Raw genomic sequence first — 25,478 nt, forward strand, 5'->3', positions numbered from 1 at the left:
TGCTTGTGTACCCGGTTACTATTTATTCCCACTTTTTAGAGCCAAAGACTATGTAGCCTGCAATATTAAACCACAAAATCCTCATCACTGGTTTAATGCACCCCAAAGACTCTTTCCCCACTTCTTACCCTTTTCCTACTTTCCTTGGCAAAACTTAAAAATATTAATGCAATAAATTACAGAAAGGCAAGGATGTAGAATAATTCTTCATTAGGCAAAGCTAGAGTTCAAAAATTATGAAACAGCAATTTCCTCCAAAATTCAACTTTCAACGTTTTCTCTATTTTATCATTTAGATGGAAGATGTCATAGCACGCATGCAAGATGAAAAAAACGGAATTCCCATCCGCACTGTCAAAAGCTTCCTTTCCAAGATACCTAGTGTCTTCTCTGGTAAGTGTGCATCCAGCACAGCTCTGCTTTCTTCAGTGTGTGTTTCATAAACCTCTGGTGTGTTGTTAAGCAGCAGCTAGTAAGACACCATGACACCTTCATCATGGTGTTTAGAACCTGGAAATGAGTGTAAGACAGGACGTGAACCAAGAGCCCTAACCCGATACGGGGTCACTTGAAAGACAGAATGAACACATGTGAAGAAAGAGAAAAGAACATCAGGAAAACAAGTAGTGATGTGTAAAACAATGCAAGGCAGACGAGAAGTAGAAGTTGAGAGAGTGGCAGGCAATCAACGAGAAATCAGAGAAGGAGTCTTGAAGCACAGCATTGCTTGGCATTGGTAAAGCCAGGAAGGATCTGATCACCAGGAACCACCCCCCCCCCGATGTTTACCATGCTGAGAACTGGGCAGTGACACAGCCAACAGGTGGGGAAGCGAGCACGAGTGGTGGGGGCTCGAACTCGTGTCTCTAAAAGCCAACCACAGGACTGAGATTCCGACGGACTGGAGCGATAGGGAGCTTTTAAATGTTTGTGTAGAATGCTGAGGTAAGAGGTTTGGAGAGAGGCTTTTGGGTGTACAGGCCTGATTACACATACTAAATTTGGCTCTTCATAACCCATGTCAAAAACTGGGTGCGGGGTATGCCTGAAACACCAGCCTTGTTGGGGGAGGAATGAAGTAGAGACAGGAAAATTCCTGAGCCTTGTAAGCCAGTCAGTCTGACCTAATCATGAGCTTCAAGTTCAGTAATCAACTCTGTTAAAGATGGACAACAATGAACCAAAGTTGAGAGAGAGAGAGAGAGAGAGAGATGAATATTATAATGTGTTATAGTATATGGGTATGCTAAAGATGTTGAGCATTTTCTTAAGTGTCTTTCAGTCATTTTAGATTCATCTGTTGAAAGTTTTGTTTAGGTCTGTACCCAATTTTTTATTGGATTATTTGTTCTTTTGATGACCAATTTTTTGAGTTCTTTGTACATTTTGGAGACCAGACCTCTCTCAGATATGGGGCTGGTAAGATCTTTATCCATTTTGTAGGCTGCTGTTTTGTCTTGTTGATCATGTCCTTTGATTTACAGAAGCTTCCCAGTTTCAGGAGGTCCCATTTATTATTTGTTTCTCTCAGTGTCTGTGCTGCTGGGGTTGTATTTAGGAAGTGGTCTCCTGTGCCAAAGCATTCAAATGTGCTTCCCACTTTCACTTGTATGAGGTTCAGTGTTGTTGGTTTTATGTGGAGGTCTCTAATTTACTTAGACTTGAGTATGTGTGTGTGTCAGTGTGGGTGTTTCAGATAAATATCTTCTCTTATATCTGTGGCTTTAAGACCAAAGGGGGAATCTTTGGACAGGTCTTCTAATCTCGCCACGACAGGAGTGGCACTGTACAGATCCAATTACAACATTGTATTTGTCTCTTACTGATTTTTTTTTCAGTTGCAGAAATACCACTATAAGTTTGGTACGTATGGCTACCAACTAGAGTCTGAATTGTTAACCCCTTCAGTCCTGAGAATTCTGTTAAGCTTCTTAAATGACAGTATAGAAATAATGGTGAGGAGAAAGGGAAAGGGAGAGGGAAATGGGGGAGAGATTATGATTCATCATGCATTTGGAGCATAAAAGGCATAAGGAGATATTGACCTGCAGGTAGAGTAATGGCCCTGTGCAGAGAGGACAGGAAGCCTGCACACTGAGAACAATAAAACAAGTGTGGAAAAAGAAGCAGAGAAAATGAGGAAGGGCATTCCTGGTCCCTGGCAGCTTTGTAGCTCTTGCCATAATCCTTGGGGACACAGACTACAGTTCCTTTGGGTGCTTCATCTTCCTCTTTTCATCCATTTTCTGCCATCAGACATCAATCAACCTTTGTGTACCCATGCGCACTACCTCTTTTTTTCATTTTAAGCTTTTCACACATTAGGATTCTCATCAGACACGGGAGCACTCTTCCATAACCCATACAGTAGATCCAACAGCCTTATGGGTACAAAACCATAATGAGAATGAAAAGAACAAGTAAATATGATTATAAAAGAGGGATTGGCTGCTTGGGTGGGACCAAATGCTCATCTGGAATGTGCAAATCTCCAATGGATGGAGACAAAGGAGAGCCTGTGGGAATGCAAGTTTCCAAACACATATTGTAGATATCCCGATTTGTTAGGACTGAGATGCAACATCAGCATTTTCAAGCTGTTAAGTTCTACATTGATGTCCTCTGTTAACTTAAATGCATATTAGCAATGTTTTTCTCTAGAAATTTTGATCAAGCGAACAGACTCTGATCAAACACACACTATATTTCAGCTACTCCTCAGCACTGGTTTGCAACTGTCTTAATGCTGAGACCCTTTAACACAGTACCTCATGTTGTGGTGACACCCCTAACCATAAAATTGTTATCATAACTATAATTTTCTATTGTTATGAGTCATTAATGTAAATATCTCATACATAGGAAGGTCTTAGATGATTCCTGGCTTGTGACCCACAGGTTGAGAACTGCTGGTTTATTAAGGATTAATATTTTAATTGCACTAGAAAAAATACATTACACGAAACATTCAGGTGATGTCACAGACTAAAGTGGACCATTTTAGTAGAAGTTTGAAAAGTCATTTGTCCAATGAAGCCTATTACTTTGTATACTGATTTTAAAAAGACAATAAAAATTAAAATTTAAAAAGTCAGTTGTGAAGAGAGAATTATCCAAAGGCTAGTACTATCCAATTTGATTTGGCAAGAATCCTGCCAAGTTGTTTGTCATAGTCCCAAGGCCCAAAGTGAGCATGATAATTTGCTATTTTCTTATCTTTTAAAGGATGCTCTCAAAATGTTCACTTCATGGTTTCTATGCTGCTTAGAACAATACAGAGAAATAAATTTACCCTGTAATAAACTACTGGGAAAATAGCATATTGGAAGATAAATGTGACTCCACTCCCTTCTTTTTCTTAAACAATACAACTATAATTTCATTTTATTCTTTCTCGTCTTGAAGTTCTTTGGTAAATTTAATATTCTATTCATAATTTTGCACATGACTCGTTACTTATCTACTATTTTTGACTTGTTTATTTTTTCTTTGATTTATTGAGGAAAGAGTCTCACTCTGCAGTCCAGACTGGACTCATAGTGACCCTCTTGCCTCAGCCTCCTGAACTATAGGCCTGAGCGACCTCAAAAATTACTATGATTATCTATGTGTGTGTATATATATATGTGTGTGTGTGTGTGTGTGTGTGTGTGTGTGTGTGTGTGTGTGCATATATATATTTGCAGTACTGGCGCTTGAATCCAGGACCTGGCACATACTAGTTCCAGAGCGCTACCACTGAGCGTTACCCCAACGTCCCTTGTCATCTATTGTTGCATTTGTCTGTGTGTATGTATGTGTACTTGTGTATGTGTGTCTTCATCAACTTCTTGCCCATGTTATTTTTTGAGGCAAGGTCTTACCCTGAACCGGGAGCTCCATATTCTGGCTGGGTTGGTGTATTGGTGAGCACCTGGCATCTCTCTGTCTCCTTCTCTCTTGCATTAGGGTTACAAGCCTACACTATGCCTGGATGTTCTCCATGATTTCTAGGGACCAAACTCAGATTCTCATGCCTGTGCAGCAAGTATTTTACCCAATAAGCATCTCCCCAGCATGTCTGCCTTTTATTGCCTTAACTGGGTATGTGGGAGCGCTGGGATGTGAGCACAGTGGATTGTTTCAGGTTATATGTAGGAGACACCTGAGATGAATTCTGAGACAGTACCTGAGAAGTGTCGGCTGTGCTTCCGGGAGTAATTTTTGCTCAAATCCTTTGCAGTTCAAGTAGGGTGATCTACCTGGACTTTTGTTATACATTCTCCATTACAATATAAAATGAAACTCAAATATTACTGAGTATGTTTTATTAAATGTTTACTCAAATTTGTACCATTGTTTTTGCAGATTGAAAAAGATAACTGTAAAGTTAAAGGCATATATGTAGCATTTTTTCTGACATTTTCTTTAAATGAATTTTATAGGCCCCAGTCTGCATGGAAACAATAACCCTAGAATTCATATCCTGTGACTTATGGTGTTCATTCTTCTCACATCTGACATCTGTGGTGGGGAAGTGCATGGCCCTGTTGTCAGTTGAAAATGCTTCCTATTAGACTCTGAAGGGCAGGACAATAGAGACCCACATCCCAAACAGAGCAGAAAAGCTATGAATGCTAGAGGAGAAGATTGATCTCACATTTTAAAGATATTTGTTTGTTGTGATAGTATTTTACAACCGTGCTATTTTACCTTGGCCACATGCATGCTTGAAAGAATCAAAATTGACAACAGAAGTAGGTACTCTGTTGTTTAACAAGCTGTTGAAATAATATATTTTTATGCTTTTTCTTAGAGAATACATTGCATTATAAGAAGAGTGAGTATTATTTGAGTGTATATTTTTGGCTCATATAATCATGGGTGCTTTGGAGGCTAAGGGTCTAATAAGTTTACAATACATAATGGTCCTTAGAACCCATGAGAGGAATATTTGCTTTGTTAGACTTATAATGTGTTCATAGAATTTGAATAAGCCTCTGAGGTCTGTTCTGCTCCCATTTATTTGAGACACAGTGCCACTCCCTGTGTGCCCAGGTTGATCTCATATTCTCTATCTCCTCCTCTCAGTCTCCTGAGTGCTGGGATTGCAGGACTTCACCATCCCCTCCCTCAGCCTCCTGAGTGCTGGGAATGCCTGGACGCCATTCTCTTTGCTTTGTTTTTAATGATAGCAATTTATCTTCGTATTGACTTTGGCATAAATATTAATCAGTAATTTAAAAAAGTGTCACATAGTTAGGGACTGTAAATACATTAATTTATTTCTTAAGATATTCAAAATAATGAGTTTGTTTCATAGCAAAGGATTTGGAAGGTCGGGAAGTTCAACCTTTCGTCTATTTCTGTCTTGTATGCTAATATTTAATCTATAAGGGAACCGATTTTGAAAACCATTGCCATTCTGACCTCTGCCTTGAGTTTTCCTTTGGGTAAAACAGCCGTTGTTTCAGCATGACAAAGACGTGTTTCTGGGTGCTGTAGATATTTCAGTCCAATCTCCAGTCTGCAGGCCCCAGCCCCAGGTGGAAATCTTCCAGAGTGCTTATAAAATGACCCTAGTCTTTGTTTCTTCTCTGGGTCACCACGACCTTGGCTACACACCTTTAGTGTCTTCATCTCTGAAGTTGGTGGATTAGGCCTAAAGGTTTCCTGAAGATTCCTCTCCTTGCATGTGCACAATTCAGAGAATTAGTGAAAGGGGAAAAAAGACTGGCTTAGAGCCAGGGAGCCCAGTGTCTAGCCTCTCCCGGGCTGGCTGTCCTTGTGGAAACGATCCCAGGGTAAGAGTAACTGTGACACGGTGGTGGAATTCTCAGTCTGCTTCCTGTCTCAGGTTAATGACACTTGTGCTCATGGCTTTGATTATGAATTCTATGCTAAAGCATTTGTGTAATTCAATTTGTTCTTTGACCTCCATTCAATTTAGCTTCTAATATAATACTTCTTCTTAAATATCTAAAGAAGCCTCAAATTCAACATGTCCAAAATGAGATTCATTGTCTTACCCTCAGCCTCTTCTCAGTTTTTGTCATTATAAGGATTATTATATGAACAACATTCTCATTACCCTGTCTCTCCTATAACCTCTTCTCCTTGAGTCTACACTGCCATCAGGTGCTATCAGAATAGCCGTAAATACTTTGTCTCACGACTCTTTGCTCTAGTGTGACGCCGGTCTGAAATATGTTTTATTCCCCCTTAGAATTTAGTTCTACCTCCTCTTTCATGCCATTTTCTCTCTCTCCACAGGCATATGAAAATATACTGGGATTTTCAAATCTCCTGGACCTCACGTCATAGTGCTCTCTTTTTTCTAGCCTGCAAAGTCATTGTCCCATTGGACCCAGGATATCCTTTCCATCTGAAACACTTCCTGCTCTTCCTCCATTTGTTCTGTTGAGAAATCATCTCTCTTGTCCACACTGGTTTTCCTTTCCTGCGTCTTCTCCTAACACCATGTTCTTTCCTCTCTGAGGACTTTATTCCATCTAGTAATTATAAAGTCATTCACCGTAGCAGTTGGTAATGCTCTTTGACAATCATGTAAACTGCGGGAAGACTCCATATGCTCACTCCTGTCATCCCAGATTCAAAGTCAGCATCCAGCATAAGAGGTGTTCATTAGATATTTGCAAGCTGGCTGAACAATCATTATAATTTTTAGTGAGAATATTTGCTTTGATGTTGATTTAGAAATCGTCTATACTTTCATGTCATGTGGTTTTGACAACACGTAAAAATTATTTAGCTTTAAAGAAGGACTTCTTGTAAAAGAACTGTTTAATATTTTCAATGATATTTTAGTAAGCAAAAATACTTTAAGCTTTTTTTCATAGTATGGATCACATAACCTGCACCATGTAGAATCCTGCCAGGGATCCTGGATCAATGGTATTGGTTGGTAAAGGTGATAGCTTAGAGTTTTTGTAAAGTGTGCGTTAGACACATCCAAATGGAAGGGAAGCTTCTATATCAGGACCAATGCCTGAAAGTACACGCATAACTCTCAATAACCTTTGTGAAAGGATGCCATGTTTGGGGAGTACAGAGGCATGAGTTAAGAGGAGAAGGCAGAAGACAGGAGCTGCAAGTCCAAGAACTTAGAATCTTGTTCTGAAGAAAAAGAAGAAATTAATGTCTTAATATAGTATATTTGTTTTAATCTATTTCTTGATAATTTTATACAAGCCTTCAATGCATTTCCATCATTTGTTCTCACTTTTTGCTCCATCTCTTCCTGGTTTTCTCCCATCCCACATCTCCCAAAACGACTCCCAACTTTATAACTTTTATTCTTCTATAACCATAGAGTCCATTTCATGCTGCCCACACAGCCATGGGTCTGAGCCACCCACTGGTCAACCCAATGGGGACCAGACCACTTTCACCATGGTTCTGTGGACTAAGGACAACATCTCGAGCACACTACACAATTGTTTCACCACTCAGATATACCATCAACTCTGTTTGGACCAGGGAAATAGCATTTTTGATGCTTAAAATTTGGTTTCTCTTAAAAAGAGGGCTAGAGAATATCAGCTTGTATAAAAAGGAAATGGGTTTGTGGCTAAAATTGCCACAAATTTTAGCAGAAATTTAAGGCAAGGCAGTGAAATTTTTTTTGAAAAAAATGATGAATAAAAGGCTTCAGGAATTTATAAAGGACTTCATGATAGCTCAACAACAGGAATGGGTTGGGTGATAAGGCCAGTGAACTCAGAGAGGGGATACTATCAATAGTTATACCCATATTTAGACAATTAGATTAACAGCTCAGGATGTCAATGCCCTCAGACACATTTTTTTAAATGAAAGTGATAGAGGAAGATAATGTATAATGTTGGTCTCTCCTGGAATAACCAGGGGGCAATGTTTAACAAAATATAAGGCACATAGGTTTGCAACTAAGGAGATTTATGAGCATATGTATTATAACCCAGGAGTAGAGGAGGATCTGTGTTGGAACAAGTGAAAACAAGGTGAGAAAGTCAGAGGATGTACCTCTGTGGAACGGGAACACATGTGAGGAGTAGATGTGGTTCCTCTGGGACAGCTTTCATGTTCTGGTGGAGAGGATTGCTCACCCGAGTTCACTTGAAGCATCAGGAACACAGAAGGATAAAGACCTCCTAATGACATGACATGGAATTCCACCTTGCTTTGTGATACAGCACTTAGTATCAGGACTGCAACCATTTGAGTGTCAAAAGTAATCCATCCTCACATGAAGTAACAACTCTCCACTTTCTTCAAAAGGCTGAGGATCTGTGCAGTGTAAGAATATAAAAGAGACATTATTGATGTGCTCATGAAGTGGAAGCTTAAAGTCAACACTTGAGCAAACCTCTGATAATATCTGTAGAGACATTCACCACCCACCATCCCATCACCTTTCGATTAACCTAGCTTCATAAGAAACATGTTTGTTGAGCTTATGCTTTGTCAATGTCTCACGCCCTTGACATTCAAAAATTCTGTTCTTCTATAGAACCAGACAACAAGCTTCACTTTTGGAAGACTTTCATTGCCTTCTGTAGGTTGGCTTGGAAGTTATTCTGTTTCCACTGAGAACCGCAGCAGGAAATAAACCAGAGTTCTCAGTTCACTGCAGAGTCTATAAGTTTCCATTAAATTTGCATGTAGTAATGCTTAAGGAATGACCCTTGAGGTCATAAGAGTTTGTGAGACTGCCCGATGACAGTTACTAAACAAAAAGCCCCTACAAAGCAAGTCACCTAAGAGGCTTACAGGTTGAAATTACTGAACAGATTCAGGGGAGTCCAAAAGACAGGTGCCTGCTCTACATTAACAAGCACTGCCAATGGGGAAGAAGACAGGGCACAGTGAATAGAAATCCCTACCTGGCCTCTCTGACTTTCATATAGTCTATCTTTAATTAGTTTCCGGAGGCTCTGTGTCACAGACCTGCTTAGGGAGCCGCTTCTCTAAGCGCTTTTCCATGGCTACTTCGCCTCTTTATCTGAAACGATCACGATTAACACACTGCTTTGCAGATGCCTTGCCTCCCATGAGAAAGAAAAAAAATTGCTGGACAACAATCTTCTCTAAGAGTCTCGTGCCATTTTTTTTGTTTTTTGGGGGGGAGATGGGATGTTAGACACTGAACCTAAGGTTTCACCCATGTGAGGCAAGGACTCTCTCTACCACCGAGCTAGAGTCACAGTTCTCTCTAAAACCAAGTTCAGTGTTTTGCACATCCTGAGCAGATGCTGTACCACCACTGTCCTATACTCCCAGACTCTGGCTGCTCTTAGGGTTCAGAAAAGTATCTTTAACTTTCTATGTTCATTCCAACAATTTCTTACCTAGAGCTCTATACCACTGTTCAGTTAATTTGATTAACTAAGGAAACCAAGTAATTGAAACCTTGACTTACCGCAATCCCCCACAAAAGTAGAATCTGATTTAGTATGTCTTATTGGATGCGGAGTACTTAGTCATTTTTATTTCAGTCCTCATTCTGGGTACCCAGGATTTTAGTTGACTTGATTTTAGCCATGCATGGGAAACTAAGCAGCATATGAGCTTTTAAAAAAAGTTAATTTTAAATGTGTTAATTTAAATGGGTTTCTTTTCCCTTACTTTCTAAGGCTTGCATAAATTTCAGTGTTACAGAGAGGTGATTGATGTGTGCTTAAGCCTGTTATGTGGGTAGATGTGCAGGTTCATATCCAAAGAAGCAAAATTCAAATGGACTTGGGGAGCATGGGTTTTATGAAGGATTATCTTTCCTTACATTACACCAAAATTTAATTGGCTCTCAACTTGAAAATGATAGTAGGAATAGAGCATGGTGGCATACACACGTATGTGATTGCAATACTTGACATTCAGTTTAGAGACTGTAAGGTCAATCTTGCTTGGGTCTTTTAGTGAGTCTTTTAAAATAGGGTGGGGTGCTAGGACTTCAATAATAGAATGTGTTCATAACATGTACATATGCACAAGCTACTGAACTTGATTTCTCACAGAAAAACATAACACAAAGTAGAAAAAAATAATGTGTAAGTTTTCTATTAAGCCTGGGTTACTACTTACCTAATACTAAGTTGCTTTGAAGAGTCTAAGATGTTCCTTTCTGAAACCGACACCATCCTGGGATATATTTTTCTTCTGTCCATATTTTTAATATGAATAGATGTCGTAGGTTCTGCAAAAATAAGTTTCTCTAGAAAACCACTTTAAAAGATATTTTGTCAGAAATTGTGCTGTTAATGTTTTCCCCTTATAGTATCCTAGGTAAGTTCAAAGCTACAAACAGAAACTTTAGGAGAAATCAACAAGAAAGAACCAATAGGATAAGAATAGTGCTAATACTTAGCATGCAATTAAGAAAAATTAACTCAACAGTTAAGGCTACTGACTGTTCTTCCCAAGGACCTGGGTTTGATTCCCAGGACCACACTGTAACTTGCTACCATGTGTAACTCCAGTTCCAAAGACTCCAATGCCCTCTTCTGTACCTCTCTGAAAATACTGTAGACCCACACTATAGATTTCCAGTTCTTTCATGCCCAGGTGGAAACCTGAGGTGGCCCATGTGATGGGCAAGCACATGGATCTGATACAGTAAAGGGGACTGGAGCACCACTAAGGAATGAAGCTGTCTTGCCCTTTGGACAAAGTGAAACTAATGCAGTATATTTCATATTTTCTAAAATCATCAGTCTGTTCCAGGACAAAGGTCTACACATCATAATGGCCAAGACTCTCGCTTGGCATGGCTAACGGGCCCTCTAAAAGTCAGAGCACACTGCAGCTATAAATTACGTTCTAAATGTCTGGGACATTCTTGTTGGTATTGAATGTTCGGTGGCTGTTAAATCTGGAAGCCAGTGTTACTGATGATGTCAACTTTTAATAAAAGGTAAAATCTTAGGGAGCAGGCAGAGGAGGCGAGAGCCCTGGTGTAGGTGAAGACGTAAAAGATGATCGGCAAAAATCATCCTAGCCAGGAGCTGAAGAGATACCTAATCAGGTCAGGTTTTTGCTTCTCTTGCAGAAGACCCAAATTCAGTTCTCAGGTCTTATAGTAGTTAAATATCAGCTACCTAGACCTCAGGCTCCTGGCAGATCTAATGCCTCTGGCTTCCATGGGCACGTGGGTCACATTCACAGATCCACACAGTGGTGTGGGAGAATTGTCTGTATTCTGTCAATCATATTTTAATAAAACACTGATTGGCCAGGCAGGCAGTATAGGTGGGAAAGCCAGACAGGAAGTAGGGGTGGAGCAAAGAGACTGGGAGTATTCTGGAAGCGAAAGCTCCCTCCGCCACTCCTGTGCAGACCACTGAAGAAGCAGCATGTAACTTGCCCAGCTGAGAAAGGAGAAAGGTACGGAGCCATGTGCCAACGTAGATAAGGAAAATGGGGTAACATAAGTTATAAGAGCTAATAAATAGCCTGACCTAATGGGCCAATCAGTTTATAACTTATAGAGATCTCTGTGTGATTGATTTTTATTGGGACTTGCCGGCTGTGGGGTACTAGGTGCGATGAATACCCCAACAAGCCAGCCCCTCATGTTACAACACATAGACACACAGCAACTATTAGCTTGTCGGTTGCTTGCCCTGAACTCACATTCTGAAAGTCATGCTTTCAAATATAATGTTTATATAGCTTCAGCCTTATAACTGAAGAAATCAGCTTAACCACAGAGAAAGTAATTGATTTACTGACAGACATTGCCGTTTCAAAGACCAGCTTTCATGCTGACATAGAAGACCCATAGAAGGGTGTGAGGGACCACTGAGTATTGGTCTGTAGAATGAGGGGGCAGGCTTGTTGGGATATCTGTTCCACCCGGTACCCCACAACCGGCATGTCCCAAAGAAAATCACACACAGGACTCCATAAGGTTATAAACTGATTGGCCCATTACGTCAGGCTACTTATTAGCTCTTATAACTTATGTTACCCCATTATCCTTATCTACGTTAGCCACATGGCTCAGTACCTTTTCCAGTGGGGCAGCTTACATCTTTCCTCTCTGGTGGTCTGGGCAGAACTGCGGAGGGAGTTTCCTGCTTCCCAGAATACTCCCAGTCTCTTTGCTCCACCTCTACTTCCTGTCTGGCTTTCCCACCTATACTGCCTGCCTGGCCAATCAGCGTTTTATTAAAATATGATTGACAGAATACAGACAATTCTCCCACACCATTGGTCCCCTAAAATTATCATTCCAGTGCATCTTGGATCCACAAAACCACACAAAGACCTTAAAAAAAAAGGATGGGAAAGAAAGAGATAATCAACTTTTCTGTATTCACAATCACATGATTATGGTCTTGTCAAACTGTGAGTTAAATATTTCAGCTGGGTTTAGTGACCTGCGCCAGTTATCCTGCTCCTTACAGGTTAAAGACATAAAAATCTCAGGTCCAAGATTAAGATTGGCTTGAGTTACAAGAAGATTCTGTCTCACAGTAAAAAAATAAACAGAAGGCTGCAGACATAGAGATCACTGAGATCATTTTCCCTGGATGCCATTGCCAGTACTGTAGAAGAATTTAAACAGCAAACAAACAGGCAAAAAACCAAACCAACCAGTCAAACAAACTACAACAAAAGCCCCAGATCATTACCAATCAAAATGCAGAATCATGGAGCCCAGTTCCAATGAACACATCTGCAAAACATTCCCCTACTGAAGGTTCAGGGAACATTGATGAAGAGGGGACAGAACGATTCTAAGAGACAGAGAACCACAGAGTTTGTTGTGAGATTGTGGCTTCTAATAGTGTCAGAAACTGCAGTCCGAAAATCTCACCAACATGTCTGACCCAGTGCGGGCTGAACAAGGATGTCACCAATAGACATGCCATATGGATGGGCTAAAAGCTTCAACCCTACACATGGAACTATGGGCACCTGAGGAAAACAGGGAGGAGAATACACCAATCGACCAAATGAAAGCATGTATGCAAGTAATATTATACAGACTGAGTAGGGTATATTTAGGAATATATATGTAAGTGCACATATGCATGTAATAACAATTAATGAAAGATCAGGTTGTTATTTCAAAGGAGGGTGGGGAGAGGTATAAGGGAGGCTTTGGTGGGAGGAAAAGGAGCGCAAAGGTAATTATAATCTCAAAACTGTAATTATGAAAAGAAAAGTGAGTATTTTGTGCCATATTTTAATCAAATATCAAGACAGAATATGAACAGGGGGAGATGGAGTGCTTGGGTTTTATGCTTAGTTTTCATTGCAATATCACTGGACAATTCAATATTTCTAACAAGTGTGCGTAAGACAGAGAAATGAGCAATGAATAGAAACCCTATTTCGGCTGTCATTTTCATTCTAATAATGACTTTATTACCACACTGTGCTTAGGCTGGATGTGACGTTCCTATTCCTTCTAGATAGTTAATCTGTTGCCAGGGCCAACAAATTACCGACAGTGGATGCAGGGTGGCATCTGAAACAATGTTTTCTTAGTGATCAGAAGGCATTTGCTAAATTTCTGTTTTAAAAGCAAAATATATTCTGTTTTGCTTTTTTTTTTCTAAAAAGCAGATGACATGGTTTATTTTTCTAATCGTGTCTGAGTACCTGTAATGACATCAGAGTAACCTGCTCAGTGGCAGCCAGTGTGTGTACTCTGTAGCTGAGTCCGCATACTGAGCCCATTTCATCATCATTGCCACTGTGGGATGGTTGTCAGTTACGTCCATCATAGTGCAGCGTTCTACCTCAGGTTTCTGTAAAGCTGGGCGGTTGTTAGTGACAATGACAGTTCCACTTTTCCCTGTCTGATCATCCCCAGTTCCTGCTTGTACCTCAGCAAATATGCCCTCCTTTTCACCATAAATTGAAGCTGGTCACCTTAAACAATTTTCTTGTCTTCTCTGTGCTCATCACTTCCTGTCTTGGGGTCTGGACAGCCTCTAACCAAGAGTGCTCCCAAGATGGCTAAGGCAATGAGAAAAATCGATCTGTTCAATCCTTACCTGCTGTTTTCATTTCCTTATAGCCATGCCCAAGATCTCCGAGATGTCTTCTAACCTTTAACACTCTTTCATGCGGGCTATCTTTTATTCCTCATGGCAGATATCCATCAAAACTGGACCATCTCGCTGGTTGAGAGCTTTTCTAACTGCTCTCATATCTCATCATTAGTTTAATATCATTACATATTGATACCGACTTTCCCCTGTAATACACACTCCAACTTTGTTAGCTGATTTCTTTATTATGATGTCAGTGCTTAGTGGATTGAGCCATCTGGAACATTACTGTGAGAATGAAGCAGAGCGAGTCAGAGGCAATCTTGAAAATTTGTTTTGGGAGATTTCCCTGATGTTGACATATTCCATTTTCATTTGGTAGTAATCTACTTTGGAAACTGCTTATCAGAAATGCTGCCTTTCCCTTAAAACAGCAGATTTGGAAGCTCACTTCTGTTAGTTCCTTTTTAGACATCTCCAAATCCTGTAAATGACAGATTGCTACTGCAGTGCCTCTGATGAGGTTTTGGGGGAGGGTCTTCTGCTTCTCCCACATGCTACCCTGGCATCGTTTTCTTCTGAGAAGACGTCTACATGTTTAGTTTATACTGACTCTTCATTAGTATAGAAATCAGTAGGGATTGATGACAATGTTGTTAATCTGGACATGTTTCTGTGAAATGGGGAATTAGAGCATACGACAGCTAAAGGTCATGTATGCTCTGCTGTGTTGCACTGTCTTTTACACATATGGAAGCATATGATTTACTCTTCATGGCTATTGTGTCTCTGAACTCATGTAGAAGGTTCCAACGATTCCTCTCCTTATTATTCTTGGAACATACACTGTGCCCTCTTCTGTGGGCTAACCTGTTCTCACCATCCCCCTTTCTCAATTTCTTTCTGTGGCTATGCTCTTCATTGAAGTGGTTTTATCTGGCAATCATCCCTCATGGATGGGTGACGTGATTTTTGGCACCTGAAGAGGAGCAGTGTTCATCTCTTACGCCCTCAGTCTCTGGTATGTAGACAATGTCAATGACATAAAGAACAATGACACATTTAGATTCATCTTTGGCAAATGTCATTTCCCATTGGTTGACAGTATAAAGAACACTCTGTCTTAGTAGGTTATGTGGGTACCTGGTGCTGCCCTGAACTTTCCTACCAGCAGGGAACACTAAATGATGGTGGCTGTGCTTTGCTCTGTGTTGCTACCTTTTGTGGGTTTCATGGTAGATAATTGGGAAACTGAATATAGTTTTTAAGTTTCTTCAAAATTTACAGGCTCTTGCAATTTAAACTTTGTTGTTTGCATTACACTTAATTTTTAAAATATTGAGTACTCTTGCATTTAAATGTGATATTTCTCCAAACCTGGAGAAAGCAGCAAGGCAGTGAACAGACCTGCGTCTGTTTCTCATGCTTCAGGTGAGAACATTGTGTCTCACAAGACAGCTCTGGCCTTGGTGATTGTCATCTGGCTGCAAGGGCTGCCAGAGGAGCTTTCAGTGTCTCAGATACTTAAATAACTTCTTCACCTTTAAGTGCTCTTGGTGCCATTTTAATTTAGTTTGATGGAAAATGTAATGAATACAGACTATATTATACCAGGTTAGGATATGGAGTCATATATGTGTGTGTATGCTACATAAACCCAGAAGCACATATACATATCGTATAATAGATATTTTGGTGAAAAATAAGAAACTATATATATAGTATAGTGTATAATATTTTATATTTGTAATTTTATAGTATGAGATTATGGTACAAATATATGCACACACATATATATGCGTATATATATAGACACAAAGAACAGAAGCATACTCAATGATATGGAAATAATATGTGAAATACAAATCTTATGAACTTTGTGTTTCTTTGCAAGATTGCTCTATCTACCATCTGTCTATCTGATTATATTCATATATCTGTCAATCAATCGTCTATCTGCATAACAATAAGATTAAACAGAAGCAGTATTTAAAAATGCTTTATATATTATATATTATATGATATGTAATGAAATATCTTTAATTATATTCATATACATTTATTTAAATGTACAAATATAATCTCTTCTATCATGAGTAATAAATATCATTTCTATGTATGATGCATACATATTACATATACATCTAGATTTTATATCTATTTTAGTGGTCATCCTTATTTTGAATGTAATATTTTTATTAATTCTTTGGGAATTCCCTTCATACATGCAGCAGCACAGTGGGCTGAAATAACTTTCAAATTGTATAGTCTCATGATTTTAGCTCACAGAACTAAAACACTATTTTTCTTCTTAGAAATAAAACAGGAAGCTGACAGACAGTGACTTGGTGACTCATCATCTCTGTGGCACAGGTCGCAGAGATAATTTTTCACCTCTCATTAATTCCAGTGAAAATGTAAACTCCAATAACCATTATAGCCATGATTCAGACTCTTGTGTGAGTGCTTGTCTATCTGACTTTAGATCATCTCCAATGAAGTTCCTCAGAGTTAGCATCAAGCCAACTGCCTGTGTTCACTCAACCGATATTCCATGTGCAAGAGCAAAGGTTCCTGTCAGAAATCATCTTGGAGGACGTTGAGACAGTACATATGTCAGTCCAGGAGGAGCTGTGCCCGCCCATGGGAGTTCAGAGTGGAAAGATGCTATTGAGAAGACAAGGATGGCCAGGGAAGCACAGCTGAAGGAGAAGAACGTGAGGATGCAGGAATATGAGGGGACTCCTGGAAGGGGTTCTGGGGCAGAAACTGAAGCCTGAATGAAACAGTCAATCTATGCTGTAAACGTGTTTCACACACAGAACGCCTATGCTTCATGGCCTCTTTGTGAGTTCTGCCATACAGTCTGCCTTGTGGTTAGTTAGTCCTGAATGTCAATGTGTCATTGCAAGACAGAACCTGGACATTGCCCACTTAGAAAGAATTTACAGTTGAGTTGGGTGATGGGTCAGAATAGAAGACAGACTCAAAGAAATTGTGCAGCTCATGCCAAACACTTGAAAAGCACATCATGGTGTAAGTGCCAGACTGGTTCACTGGCCCTAACCTTCTTTCATTCCATACCCTAAAACCTCAAGGTAACAAGCTGAATTGGTGGCTTTCTGTAGAAGAGCGATTTTGGGGATCAATACATACTCATAAGTGAGTGCACACACATGCATATGTGTGCATGCTACTGAAGATCAAACCTGGAGCCTTACTCATGCTAGGCAATTGTTGTATCATTGAACAACATCCCTAGCCTGAGATCACACGTTTTTACTGCCCTTTTTATTCAGAAGGGCTCCCCTCCTGATGTCTACCAAGATCTGATTTGCACAGAGCAAAAACATCTGTTTTCCTCCATCTTCTTCCCCAGAGCCAAACATTGCTAATAAAGGGTTAAAATGATTTCCCGTGCACAAAGTCTTTTGCTTTTAAAGCTTTTTGCTACTGACCTAGTTCTCCGTATCTTAGCCTAAGCCCGAAAAAACCCAAAAGGGAGTTAAAAATAGAATTAGCATTTTCTTTAAAAGTGTAAAGCATCCTCTTCTTTTGAAGGAGAGCAAGAAGGTTTTCTTTAATATTTGACTCATTTCCACTTCTCTGGCAGGCAGCCTTCAAATGGACAAACCTCACTGAAGACATTCTACCCTGAAAACAATTAAGATCAAATACCAGAAGGCTAAAAATATCGGTGTTACACTTTCAGCGGAGGTTATTGCTGTTTCTCTCCACTGTATGGTCAGGTGGCCTTTTAGCAAGAGCTGGATGCTGATGGTTGCCAGGGGCTAATGCGGTGAGAGAACAGTAAATAATTCAAAAATATCTGCTCTCAAGTACTAAGCAATTTGGCATGTCTCAGAACTTAAAGGTGTGTGTGTGTGTGTTTCTGAAGCTGGTGATAAAGTCAAACCCCAAAATCTGTGTTAATAGGTTGTATCTGTGGGGTTTACTGAACTATGTAAGCCCTCCCACTATGTGGTCCAATTTGGGGGATTTGTTTTGGGTAACAATCTTATCCCAGCATCAATCTGTGCATGTCAGTGAGGTACTCTGATCCTCTGGGTTAAGGGAAAGCAGAGAGAATGGAGATCAGGCTTCGTCCTGTCTCATACTTTATCTAAACTATGAACAAAAGAATCTTTCTTTGTGGGTTGACTAGCTGGTCTGTGGAAGCGAGAAGGCGAAATCCGGAATTGGAACTGATGCAGAAACACACAGAGTTATTGAGTATAGAGTGAAGCTCCCCTGATTTTAAACACCTTCATCCATCTGTGCCTGAAGCTTTTTGGCAACAAACAAAACAACAACAGAAACACATTTCCCCATCATAGCTTAGCTTGGGCATCTGGGAACTAAGTTTTGAGAATAATTTACCATTATATGTACCCTTTCTTCTTCAGTTCCCAACTATAAAAGCTATTTGCATCTAGGAACAATCTTGTTTATTTTTGAAACAGTTTGAAACTCCATATATCCTCACACTCTTAGCTCACAAAGAGAAAACACGATTTTCCCTTTTACAATTGAAACAGGAAGCTGACAGACAGTTGTAGATCATCTCCTATGGCACTGGTTGCCGAGAGGCAGCAAAGGAAGACAGCATGCAGGGAGGGCGGTGCCTTCGCTACTTTTCATCACCAGCTACCTGACAAGAGGCAACTCAAGAACGACCTATTTTAGCTCACAGTTTGAAAGTGTTTACTACCACAGAGAGGAAGCCACGGCCACAGGAACATGGGATGTCAGCTTCTACAACATGGACAATAGAGAAGCAGAGAGGGAACCAAGGTGGAGCTAAGCTAAGGCCCTCAAAGCCTACCTAAATACTAAAGATTCCACAGCTTTTCAAAACAGCACAGCAAGCTGGAGACCAAGTGCTTAAACACAGAACCCTACAGGAGATATTTTATTTCCAGGCCATAACTGATAGCAAGGGACCAATTAGAGCTAACGAATCGTACCCACTAACTTCTTCATTGTATTATTTTAACCAGGTACTTGAGTCTTTGCCTTCCCCTCAGATCCTGGAAAGTTGGGGACATAAACTTGGGTCCTGTATTCTTATTCCCACTGCAATTTGATTGGTTTGTCCTGTTCTAAGACTCCGAGGAGTAAGACCTATGCCCTTACAACAGGCATCAGAGGCCACCAAGATGTTCAGGAAATATTTGTGGCACCAACCTAGCTTTGTATTCACAGGATATGTTTGCCAAACATAGCCAGTTCCTTGGTCACAATTTGTGGGCCCGACATACTGTCGGGTTCTATGAACTCCTTGATGATACAGAAATAGGAGTGTAGGCCAGCAGGCTGCTCTGCAGCTTTCCAGTTACAGCCAGAAGGTTGCCCAGTAGAGTCTACCTTCTGACTGCCCCTAAACCTCAAGAACTAGCAGGAGAGAGGTTGGTGATATAGCCCAGTGATAAAGTGCTTGCTTAACATGTGTGAGGTCTGGGCTTCAATCTCCAGAGCAGGAAAACCAGAAGGCAGTGACAATACAGAAAGTGTTAAAGGTAACCACCAGGACAAGGGAAATGGGGGAGAAACATGGGGAAAGAGTAGTGGGAATACCCTCATGCCCGTCACCACCACCCAGAATAAGGGAAATGATGGACGTGCAAAAGCCGCTTTAGTATGCAGAGCTGCAGTCCTGCATTCAGTGGGGAGAGGCCTGTGAGAAGCAGCCAGCTTCTTGGAAGTGTGTGCTGTTTCGGTATTTAGTTAAAGAAAGGGACTAGAAACCCACGGACTTATAGAAAGAATGGATCAGAAGCAGCAAGACCCAGCCAGCAGCCTCCCTTCTACGCTGTTTCCTGGTGAGGTCATGAGTTTCTTTGTGAAATATTGAGAGGCACTAGCCATGGTGGGGAGTCCTGAGGTAGAAAGCGCATAGGACCACACATCTGTTATTACAGAACATGACGCTGTGGGCTTCAACCCTGTGTGCAGTGTGCTGACTAGCCTTGGCATCACATAGGTAAGATCTGGAGAAAAACTGGAGAAAAACTTCCTAACTCCAGGAAAATGGGGCTTGTGTTCTCCCATTGTTTTCACCTAGAGAAACTTGGATGTATTCTGGAGTGACGTCATCCTCAAAGACAGGTGCACACACACACACACACACACACACACACACACACACACACACATAATGAGGTGAGGGTCAACCCTGCCTCCCTGAAATGGCTTTTGTCGGATAACCAATCTCATCTATGGGAAAAAGAACTAATATAGGAAATAAAATGACAAACAATAAGGCAAAAAAGAGGAGGCGATAAGGGGAACATCTTTCCTTTAAAAATACAACATTATATAATACTCTTTACTAGTTTTGATATTTGCTTGTTTTTTATTCATGGAAGAATTTACTAAATTTACCTGACTAAAATTTGGAATTAATAAAAATGTGGACAGAATTAGAAGTCAGTGTTTATGAAATTTCTCAGTATAGACCCAATCTAGTGATCTAGCTGATAAATATGGTTTGAAGATACCTGATAATTACATGGTATGTCTCATGATTTAAGTGAGGCGGAGGTAAAAGCTAAATGTTTCATTTCTACGCCTCTCGGCAGAGCAGCTCAGCTCCCGTTGCAGCTCTTGCCCTCTTTTCCAGGCTTCACTCAGTCCAGCTCTTCTCAAATCCATGTTCTTAGCGCTCTCGAATTCTCCGTAACTCTGTTAAACATTGGTGAAGTCACCTTTCAGTTGGTGAGAACTTACAAAGCAGTTTTGCATGAAGGCCAGAAAACAGTTGCTTCACTAACATTAGAAAACCTCTAACTTCCCAGCTTTCAATAGCGGCAAATCATAAATGAGTTTTGTGTCAATTGTTCTAAGGATTCCTTGGCTGATGGCTTCTTTCTCAAACATTTCTCAACTGTAGGAAAGTTGCAGAGACTTATCTGGATTGTTCAGCTCTCTGGATTATAAGCACAAGTTATCCAACTCCAACTAGCTGATCAGTGTGTCTTTTATAAATATGCTCAGCACACCTGTCTGCTTCATGTAACTTATCTTATTTGTGTCTTTCAGTGATACAACCGCACCTGCTGAGTCATCTGGGTTCTTTCCCAGCTGCTCACCTCACCTTGAGCAGGGAGCAGGTGTGCATATCATCTCATTGCTCGTAAGATCACTGCTGTCTGTTGAAAAGATCACCATAGACATAGGGGTCATCATCAAGCATCCCATGCTCCCATCAGAAAAGTGAGGAAAATGCTTCCTCCTAGCAGCGTTGTAAGCCCTAATGACTGAAATATACACAGGCAAGACACATACATTTCTTCTGATACAGCTTGTGCTTCCTGTCCTCATTAATTCTTCAGTTTCAGTGGAATTGTCTAGAACGTTGCTCCTGTTAACAGCACTTTTGAATAGACAGTTTACGTATGGATTGAAAATACAGCCCTAAGTATTTCCCTCTTTCTTTCTAGTGCATCCCCAAACAGTCTCTTTGCTTTGCCTTCCTGGTTGCTTTCCTATTTCAGCAGTGCAAAAACATACATAAGAAAAGGAAGTCTGTGGGAAAGGTGGTGCCCACTTCCTTCTCCCTAGTGAGAGGGATCACTGAGTCACTGCGCATGACCAGCCATTTCATCCATGCGGTGCTTTGAATTTTCTCTTATTGACTTACATAAGAAAGATGACCACGTTGTTCATGGTCTGCTTATATTTCACATTTGAAAATTTCCCCTTTTTTACTGTTCATTATCAAAGCGACCAGAGTAGTGGTACTGTTTGCTTATTCTCTCCACTGCCCTGTGGTATAGGGATGGAACCCAAGGCTTTGTGGATGGCAGACAAATGCTCTCTCAGTGGACCACAATCTCAGGGCAATAATACTTTTAAAAGTTGCCGTACGAAAGATTTCCACACTAGCCCAGAGCTGAATACAACAAAGGCATCTTTCTTAGGGGGCAAACTTACAGCATTTAGTAGTGATCTACAGTCCTCTGTGTGCACGAGGAACTGGAACCCAATCCAGCAGCCAAGGGGCCCGTGCATGCATTTTTGTCTGCATATATAGTACATGAGACCAGGCCCAAAGTGGGCCAGTATCTAATAGGCTGTTGGAAGAAAAAGTTTTTAAAGCATTCATATTGGGCAAAACCAACACCTCACCAATAGAGAAGTAGAATTAAGAAGAATCAGAATGATTAATTCCTTACATATACAAGAATATTCCTCCAGGTGGGAATCATCTAGGCATTGCTAGTAGTCTGAAGAATGTGGTGCTGAAGTTGGAGGGTGAGGGTACCCTCTTGGGTGATTTGTCTCATGAACATCTTTCTCCCACTCACCAGAAATCCTCTGCTGTCTCCCATGCTCCGTGTCTAACACCCCTGAAGGAGGAAAAAGACAGGATGGGAACATTTCTGGACGCAGACCTGAGTAAAGGCTTCCTGGTTTATACACAGCTCTGCCATTCCACTCATCAACTTGCTGATTTGGCATAAGTTAGTGTGTGTTACCGCATGTCTGACTCCTTGACTGCCAAAAAAACAAACCAGTAGGGGTCAACGGTAAATGCTGAGAGTCTTGGCAATGGTGCCTAATCATGATAGGGCAGAAGGCTAATGACTATGAATAATGTCTTGATTTCCTTAGCTTTGGTTATGTCCTACCAGAGTCATTTTAAAATATTACTTATTTGCAATATGTGATGTGTGTGTGTGTGTGTGTGTGTGTGTGTGTGTGTGTATACAGAAGCCAAGTAAAGACTCAGGTCTATTATCTACTGGAAAAATACTGACCTCACAGTCCCATGATGTGTTGATACCTGCGTTAACTTTACCTGATTGCTGGTGGCTGGGAAAATGTGGTCGACCACAAACTCCAGGAGCTGCTCTCCACATCACTTCTTTCTGTATTGTTTCTTTTAGTTTTATTTTTGAAGTTAAGTTGAAGTTTATCAAGAAAGAATTTTAGGACATATACAAGCCTGAGCATTAGGGGAGAAAGACACTTTGTAAAAGGATAGTCCATCCTGCGTTCGGCACAGGCTTCTCAAGGGAACATCTCTGTATTATTGCTTTTGGAAAAGTTAGTGAAGAGCTGTGAATCCATGACCGCATCTCTTTGGAGTGGGGGCATTAACCCTAGTCTTTGTCTGATCTCGATGAGATCAGTTACTCAGGCCTGCACACCCTACCTCAAAACTCATTAGAAACATTCATTTTTTTCCTCAATTTAATTAGTCCTGTGAGTATTAACCTATTCTGACTCTTAGTAAAAGATGCACTCAAAAGAGATGGTGAGATGGCTCATTAAGACCTGAGTTTGATTACTAATATTCATGTAAAATATATGCCTGTAATCTTAGCATAGAGGAAGCAGAGGCAGGGGGATCCTTGGGGTTTCTGATCAGCTGCTCTACCTGAATCAGTGAATTTTGCTGCCGGTTCAGTGAGCAAGACCCATGCTAACCTCTGGCTTCCACATGCATGCACATGTGTAGACATGTAAACACATAGACATGAACATATACTTACAAACAAACATACACAGACCAACAACAAGAAGAAGAAAGAGAAAAGAATAAGTCTCATTGATCAGTAAATATATTAGTATTTATTTTTGCTGGTTTGTTTGGTTTGGGGAGTGCTGGGATTGAACCCAAGACTTGCATGTGCTAGGTACCGTGGGTTCTCTACCACTGAATCTCATTCTCAACAACATTCCAATTTTCTGAAGTTGCCTCAAACAAGGTGTGCAGAGATCAAACCCTAGAACCGTAAGTCTCAGTGGTCTTCCAGCCCCCACTTTCTGACAAGCATTGATTGAGTGCCTCTTAATGTCAGCTGTGACTACAGCCTCCAGCATTCTGTCAGATCAAACCTGTGAACTGCAGGGGGCTGGAGCTGGTGGGAAAGGAGGTGGTCTTTATTGTACCCCATGATCATTGATCTGACAGGAACGTAACGGAGGATACAACTGAGGGAAACCACAACACAGCAGAGACCCACTCCTTCATCTTCAGCCAACTGCAGCTTTTCATCCCAGAAGGGAGCATTAAGGTTTAACAGCACAGGACTGCGGCTCACACAGCTAATTAGCAGTCAAGCCCTAAGAAAAATCCAACTTCCTGAGGCTAAGCTATGCAAAGAAGGGCATTCTGTATTTCAGCCCAGGAAGGAAACATAACCTTCCTCTTTCTAATTAATAAAAGACTTAATTGTTTGTTTCACTATTCCCAGAGGCTCCTTAACGTCTGTATGGTCTAAAGATTTTTCCTCTATTTCCCTCACATCACGTTAGAGTGGGACAGCATTCGGATATCTTGCATCAAAATAGATGTTAATTTTGTGTGCCTTCTTCCTGAACCAGTCACACATCTTAATTTAAAAGCATCATTTAGTTTTAATGAGTTTTAGATGTGACTGACTATGGATTGCAGAGCAAGAAACGGGAAAAGTGGCCAGTAGGTCTCATCTAGTAAAATGAGGGTGTCTGGAAGAAAGACACCTCAGAGTGATGGCTTGAGGACCCACTGTGTGGAGATTAAAGCAAGATCTCATAGTGTTCCAGTTCATGGATGAGTCTGGATTGTGGGCAGTGAAAAAAAAAAAAAACAGAAATGAATACTTTGGCTAGCCACCTGCAAATTCTAAGACCTTGCTCCCTCATTTGGTTGCCAATGCCTGGAGACAGGAACAATGAGAGTGAATGAGGCTCCTGCCTGTCCTTAGGATCCCTGTCAGTGGGGAGCCATTCGCTCCAGAGGCCTGTGTACTGTACGGCGTCTTCCTGCACACAGGAACTTCTGCACACCCCTCCACTCACACACAACACACAAATGATGAAGGCCTTCATGAGTAATGGAGAAGACTTTCTAGTGGTGGTAAAGAGAGGTATGTAAGATGACCTTCAAATTTTCTCTCAGGGGATGAAATAAACCACAGTTTATTAGTTCAGTTGTTCATTGAAAGAGTACGGGCTACAGAGCTTAGTTTGTTTACATGTATTTTCTTGCTGATAGCTTAATGATTTGTTTTACTATGCATCATCAAAAACAATTCTTCCTCTCTGGTAAATAATCTTAAAAATGACATCATTGGAGTCATGCCAAATATTGGGCATTGTTGTAATTGAGATATATAATTTATTTAATCTCAATTATTTTTCAAGATACATTTACCAGCTTTATTTAATATTTGAGAGGTTTGAGGCTAACAAATAGCTCATCCCCAATCTCTTAGCCAATAGCTGGAACTCATTTACATCTAAATATTTGGCCTAGCTCCTATGGTCTCTCTATACATTTAGTGAATGTCACAAAAAGAGGTTTTAAACTAAATACATAAATAAAATGCTCCTTTAAATAACAATGGTCTGGAGAGAAAACAAATTATTTTCTGCAGCTGAACATTCATTTTTCAAACTTTCTGATAGCAAGATAAGAGAAAATATGGAAGTTTAGCAAATTCCCATTGTTATAAAGCAGAATGTTTTTACCAAGTAATGAACTTGATCCTAGCAAAAAAT

General features: G+C 40.5%; 1 protein-coding gene across 4 annotated transcripts in view; it reads left to right on the forward strand.

The window, feature by feature from the left end:
• Window positions 1-25,478, forward strand: part of Rgs7 (regulator of G protein signaling 7) — a 389,011-nt gene that overhangs the window by 211,634 nt on the left and 151,899 nt on the right. For all 4 annotated transcript variants that reach the window (XM_085687669.2, XM_085687671.2, XM_085687672.2 and 1 more), the window contains exon 3: window positions 297-393. In XM_085687669.2, the coding sequence (XP_085543795.1) occupies window positions 297-393 (97 nt within the window). The remainder of the gene's footprint in view (window positions 1-296; window positions 394-25,478) is intronic.

This window comes from Myodes glareolus, chromosome 5 (genome assembly GCF_982192425.1).
Source record: "Myodes glareolus chromosome 5, mMyoGla1.1, whole genome shotgun sequence".
NCBI lineage: Eukaryota > Metazoa > Chordata > Mammalia > Rodentia > Cricetidae > Myodes > Myodes glareolus.